The 6426-nt window shown below is 42.8% G+C and overlaps 1 protein-coding gene across 2 annotated transcripts; it reads left to right on the forward strand.

The window, feature by feature from the left end:
• The first annotated feature begins 271 nt into the window (after nt 1–271).
• LOC127296356 (TSL-kinase interacting protein 1) lies at nt 272–6032 on the forward strand. Of its 2 annotated transcripts, XM_051326415.2 has the most exons (15): nt 272–409; nt 522–578; nt 679–810; nt 894–976; nt 1063–1110; nt 1969–2078; nt 2668–2752; nt 2853–3123; nt 3291–3599; nt 3738–3841; nt 4117–4355; nt 4453–4729; nt 4817–5221; nt 5301–5438; nt 5533–6032. In XM_051326415.2, exons 3-15 carry the CDS (start codon nt 711–713, stop codon nt 5716–5718), a joined length of 2355 nt encoding a protein of 784 aa, XP_051182375.1. In that variant the 5' UTR covers nt 272–409; nt 522–578; nt 679–710; the 3' UTR covers nt 5719–6032. The 2 variants fall into 2 exon arrangements, with proteins under 2 accessions (XP_051182375.1, XP_051182374.1); XM_051326414.2 differs by lacking the exon at nt 272–409 and having other exon boundaries at nt 421–578.
• Nucleotides 6033–6426: the final 394 nt, after the last annotated feature.

Consider the following 6426-nt stretch of genomic DNA (forward strand, 5'->3'; position numbering starts at 1 on the left):
AGAGGTGGATTGTGTGGATGGAGGAGAGGTGAGGTCGTGAGGGAATAAGGGAAAGGATAAGGTGCGATGTGATTTAGATGAGAGAGGAGATTCGGGCGGCACATGTTGGACAGGTCGAGGCCGCCGCATGCAGTTCCCCGACTTAACGCTTTCCCAAACGGTGTTAGACACGTGTTGGACAGGTAAGACGTGCTCACGTACCCCCCTGAACACCAGGCTTCATCCGTTCCCCCTCCTTTGTCCCAAAAAGCCAACAATAGGAATACCATACCACGGCAAAATTCGTGGTCTTGCAAAAAGAGACGGACGGACCGACCGGCCGAGCGTCTAATACCAGGCGTGACGTCGTAGGTTGTTCGGGTCCGTACCAGGGTGGAATATTAGCCGTTCGTTCGAAAAGGAGGGACAGGTGGCGGCAGATCCCTCTTTCACCGATTGCATTCATCTTTCATTGCTCAATTTTCCCCCAAATTCCTCCAAATCCCTAACTCCCCAATCTCAAAATTTCCTTCAAACTGTAGATTTTTCTCCTCTCAAATCGAAATCCGCCGACGGGCCTCCCCGATCGGCAAACCCAGGTTAGCCCCTTCCCTTCTTCCTAGTCTCTGAAATTCTTCGATCTGTTCTGCTGTTTCCTGAATATTCGATTTTTTCTTCTGTCGCGTGAAATCTAAGCAGAGAAACTACGAGATATCTGCGCCGCGAATGTCATGGAGAAGGAGGTCTCGGAAGAGATGAGTCCACCCCCTCAGCCTGTTGATTCGCCAGAAGACACTCCGCCCTCGGAATCCGACCCCGAGCAGAAGCCTGGTTCGCTTTTCCCCCAAACTTTTCTCCTCAACTCCTCCCTTGCTAGGGCTAGATTTTCCTGATCTATATGTCCATTTTGGTAGGAAAAAAGACGCCACGGAAATGGGCCGCTTGGACACGCCAAGAGGAAGAGAGTTTCTTCAATGCTCTGCGCCAAGTAGGAAAAGTAAGATTATACCTTCTGGATGCAATGTTACTTTGGCAGATTTGGCAGAGGGCTAACATCTTCTCTTTTTTTTTTTTTTTTTGTAGAATTTTGAGAAGATAACTCTCCGTGTCCAGAGCAAAAACAAGGATCAGGTAACCTCATCTTCCACCAATATGTTCGTGTGATTTTGAAGGATGTGCACAACTAATTAGAAAATTGGAAGAGGAGGAACATACATGTGGAATTGCAAGTTTTGGTTGTATGCAAACTGCCCTGAAAGATTCCCATTTTGATGGCAAATAGAACCTCAGTAGACACAATTTATCTGGAAGCAACTGCCATAGGGGAAATTATTTTCATTAGCTAGGCCTTTGTTGTTCGTTGACATAGCACTCCCTTTAATTAACATAAAGGTATGAAGCCATTATTGCTTAGGTTGCCCTTGCAGTAGCTGGGGAGGTGTTGCAGGGAGGGAGAATCACTTCATCTCAACAAACCAATGAGGATGAGCTCCTTTCACTTGCAGACAGTCTCATCTCTTTACTTTTAGCCATTCACCCTCCTCGCCTGCAGCTTATTTCACTTTGTAATTATACCCCCTTTTAAGTTTCGTGGTGATTGACAGCCTCCAAAATCCAGATCATGAGATTTTGAAATAGCTCACCACGTCACTAGCTTTTATTCAGGCGTTGCATCGTTTGCCCTAGTTTTCCCTCTTTTTGCCCTGCCCTAACCATGTTTGGCTGCGAGGCACACACCTCGGTGTCTTAGCTTCTTGTGTGGTGAGCTGAAAGGCACAAGCTTCAGCTAAGACTCTGCACCTCGAGCAGCTTGAGGCATTTTTGCCATCCTGCATTTGGTTTTCTAACTTTCTATGACGACAGGTGCTTCATTGTAGCTTATTCTCTTACACCATCACATGTCTGGCATAATTTTGAACATGCACTAACTAGACAATACATTGTACTTCGCCATTTGCCTCAAGGTTCAGTATTTCTATGCAAATACAGGTCAGACATTACTACTATCGTCTTGTTAGACGTATGAAGAAGCTTCTGGGTCCTGAGTTCTCACTTGATGCACGGAACTCCAAGGATATCATTGCTGCTATGCTCCGCTGGTAATTAAACGAGCCTTGATGATATACAGTTAATGTGATGACATGTATTACTCTTTTTTTCATTTAAGTAGCATAACAGAAAATAGTAATAGCTTTGCTATATCTTTCTACCATACTTTGGATAGTCTTTTCTACTTAATGTGTGTGGTATATTTTACCCCAACACAGATTACAGCTCTGGCTATAGTGTTTAGATCTAGAATTGTGAGGCCTTAACAGCGCAACTGTGTAAACACCTTGTAATATTTAGTGTTTTGTTACTCTATTCCATTGTACATCTTTATGTTCTGACTAACCAATCAAATTGAATTTAGGGCAATTTGGAAGTTTCTCTTATTCCCTGCATTGCATAATAAATATGCTAGAACAAAGAAAACCCTCTTTATAATAACAAAATTGGGGAATGAGTGCCTGGGACTAGAAGGAGGGAGCTAGTTATTTGTACATTGACACACAAAATGCCTTTTTATATGTGTAAGAGGGACAGAACATCGTTTCTTGCCAATAATCATCGCCTTTTTATGTGGTCCTGCATCATTTCTTTTAATTGCATGGATAAATACTGAGATGTTAACTGAGTTAAATGCAGGTGGTCTCTGCTCGACAAATTTAGCTGCAGTGCTTCAAAACTACATCTGAAGCCTCGAAGATTCAAATCATTTGTGGATGCATTGGTCCGTTAGATCACTACTTGCTTGTTGTCTTCAGTTTCTTATCCCAATATAAAGGTTGTGTGACTAGTTCTGTTTCTCATGCAACCTATTCTATTTACAGGGAAACCAGCTGCTAAAGGACAGAAAGAGAACCAGAAGAAAGTGTCCACGAGTGGAAGCACACCTATCCTCAGCGCCAATTCTCAGCAAGACTCCAGGAAATCAATCTTCGTCGGTAGAACTCTTGCCCACGGATGCTCAAAACGGTAGCAAAGTAGCTTCTTCTAAAGGAGCGCTTTTCAAACGGGTCGCAGAGCCAAATTCTGTCAAGTCAGGAGTAATCAAAGGAGATCTCTCTGCCACAAGAACCGTGAGACAAAAAAGAAGAGCAGGTGATCACTTATTTTCATCTGATTTGATATGGTGTAGACTTACACCGTTGTATGAAATTTGCATGTTATGTATCATTTGCAAAATCTGCATGTCTTGACAAGTCTTGACTCTGTAGTATTGAATGTTCCTTTACATTAGTGTTGAGAGCAGATGACTTGTGTTGTAGGTGGTGTCGGTGCATCTGCTGCATATAAGAAATGGGAGAGAGCTGCCATGGCCGGCGTTTCTTTAGTTGCTGATGCAGCAGAGGAGCTTGAACGCAACAGGATGACCCAGAACTTGTCTAATGTTGATGCAACAATGCCAGCTTCATCACCGAATAACTTGTCTAATGTTGATGCAACAATGCCAGCTTCATCACCGAGTAACTTATCTACTGTTGATGCAAAAATGTCAGCTTCATCACCGAAAAACTTATCTACTGTTGATGCAACAATGCCAGCTTCATCACCGAATAACTTGTCTACTGTTGATGGTATTGTTTCTAGTGTTTGTGTTGTAGTTCATCTAATCACTGTACTATTGTTTCTAGTGTTTGTTTTGTAGCTCATGTAATTGCTGGACCTAGATTAACTCGTGCAAACTCCTGATATTTTTATTCTACAACTGCCAGATGTGGGCACAAATCATATGAAAGAAGCAGATCCACAAGTACCTTCGAAACTGAAGCTGCAGTTATTTCCAATAAATGAAGCTACGCGGAAGTCATTGGAGAAGGTAATGTTTCCTTTTGCTAGCACTGGTTATTTGGTTAACTGTTAGCCCCAACTCTGAGATCCCAGTAGTCGATAAAATGTTCATGGTATATGAAACATGAAGCATAAATAAATTTATTTGTGCTATTCATGTTGTGAATAAGCTATTTTCTGCAGTGGGTATGAAATTAAGTGTTGCCTAATTCTATGGATGTGCACACACAGAGCTATTCAGTTCTTTTCTGAAATTTTCTAACAGCTGAGCTTGGTATACCATCTCTATCTGCACTTTAACAGGATGATCATAATCCACATCTGGAGCTCACATTAAGTGCTAGGAAAAGAATGTCTTCTGTTTTAGAACATATGAATCGCAAGTGGGGCAACTCAAATATTGGATGTGGAGAGCTTGTTCTTTTCCCATATTGTGCTCATCAAGAGGATTTATCTACATATCAGAAGTGGACAACACGAGATACTGTTGCAGTCGCTGACGTTTTTCGTTCGGTGAATAGCCCCTCTATTTTCCGATTAAGGTATGGGGTTTCTGTTACTATATTAAGTAGTAATCCTATATGCCTTTAGTGCCAACCGTATAGTTGCTAACTGCTGTATACTTCTTTCGTCAATTAGGTATGGCTGGTTTTCCCTAGCTGACCTTGAAGCAGGACTAAGTGAAATGTCGTTGACCCACTTTGAGAATTGCATGATACCAGAAGACATCCAGGTCAAATCTTCTTCAGAGGCTTGTCTGCAAAAGGATGGCACGTTGCTCAGTGACTTAGCTTCTGAGAAAGCATCTTGTAAACCAAAAGATCGGTCGTCGGCATTGCTTCCTACACCATCTAGTACAGGCAAGAATGCTGAGGAAGAGCAGTCCATGAATGTTCCTGCAAACCAAGCCCTTGAGGTCCTATTCCTATTTCGTGCATACTTCTAAGACAAGAATCCTATGGTTGATCTTTTATCTCTGATCTGTTATTATATTATACTTCAGGTTGATCCACAAATGAATTATGTAGCATTACCAGAAGTAGGCTGGGCAGATACCCTCACTGATATCAGTGTTGGATACTTGCTGACAGAAGCATCGAAGGCTGCTAATATGGATTGTGAAGCGACATCTACTCTCAAAAATGCTCTTTTCCATGTGGATCCTTGCAGCTATGACTCGTTTGATGCAGCTGTTGCCCTTCATACCTCTCATTATCAAGCCGCAGAGCAGCCAGCTCATACATCTCACTCCACCATCTGGGGTGCAGAAGAAACGTGTGATGAGTTCAGTTTTAAGTTGGCCACAGCTAGGAAGCAAGAAGGTTCAAACACTTCAGCTAGCAGCCCTCCTGATAGCGACAATGAAGTTCACTCTTCAAATTCAGAAGGGTTTCTAAGTTTTCTTGAGGTTGTTTGTCATTTTAGGGGTTCTGAACAAGCTTCTACCTTTTTGACATTGCTAAGTTACAATTTATCTCATGTTGTAGGACTTGGCTGGAAAAGAGACTCCTGACAATCTCTGCGCTGATGATGCCAAAGATACGGATGAACTTTGTCCCAAATCGCCACCTCAAAACAACAATGATTCTGGATCAAAAGATCAGTCTCTCGCTGACATATTCTGGGTATTGGACAATTGCTCTAGCAGTACTTTTTATCTTTGCTTGCTGACCGGATTAGCTATACTGATACTTATATTTTCATCTTCCTTTTTTACAGGCTGATTCACTTGAACCACTGGACTTGGATATACCACCAGTGAGATACCAAGCTGATGACTTCATCTTAGGAAACAGTGACAATGACAATAGTTGGAATCGGATGATGGAAAATAGCATGGATGCATTTCGGAATTTGTCGTTCTTCGCGGCAGATAATTTCGACTCAGTTCTGCCCATCATGTAGAGTTATGGATGCTGCGGGTTATCTCGCTACGTTGGCTAGGAAGGATACTGCCAATGGCGCATCCGGCTGAGGAGGCTTTATATTGCCCAAGCGAGCTGCTTGTTGCCAATCCAACATGTGCGGACTCGCTGTGCCTTTGTTGTCAGTAGAGACCCATGTTGCTGTAAGGTTATGACATAAACTCGTGTACTGTGTAAATCGTGTTGTTTCTGTACAAAAGGCATATACAAGCGCTTGGTTACAATAAAGCTTCTCTTCCATGTACAAGTCATCAGATTATTTGACCAATAGTTAATGAGATCGATGTTTGGTTATATTCTTAGGTATCTCGTCATGACCTCCTTTTCTTTTCTACGATACCCTGTCATGGCCTTATTAATTCTTGGGCACAAGTTCATCTGGAAAAGAAGTATCTTCGCAGGAGGAAATAGCTATTCTGCTATTCAGAACACAATATGCTGGGGAGACTTGTGCTGATTCTCCAGCTACAGAACACATCGTTGTTGGAAGCACTGGGTCAACCGCTATAGAGGCGCATCGACTCAATGATACTCTCAACCCACAGGAGGGCAAGCGGGGGCGCCGGCAGATGGCAAAAACGTCGCGGATCAGTGTTGTTGGTGAGAGAGTGGTGATTTCCCTCCAAAAAAGAGGATATTCTTCCTCTTTCCTCCCATTTTCCCGCCCTGCCGCCTCCACTCCCACCAT

This window comes from Lolium perenne, chromosome 4, assembly GCF_019359855.2.
Source record: "Lolium perenne isolate Kyuss_39 chromosome 4, Kyuss_2.0, whole genome shotgun sequence".
Lineage (NCBI taxonomy): Eukaryota > Viridiplantae > Streptophyta > Magnoliopsida > Poales > Poaceae > Lolium > Lolium perenne.

What these genes read in the sequence shown, in the direction of transcription:
- LOC127296356 (XM_051326415.2), top strand. Translation starts at nt 711, where the DNA reads ATGGAGAAGGAGGTCTCGGAAGAGATGAGTCCACCCCCTCAGCCTGTT. An exon ending in GAGACAAAAAAGAAGAGCAG is followed by an intron (nt 3,124 to 3,290) that starts GTGATCACTTAT and finishes CTTGTGTTGTAG; the next exon opens with GTGGTGTCGGTGCATCTGCT. An exon ending in TAACTTGTCTACTGTTGATG is followed by an intron (nt 3,600 to 3,737) that starts GTATTGTTTCTA and finishes TACAACTGCCAG; the next exon opens with ATGTGGGCACAAATCATATG.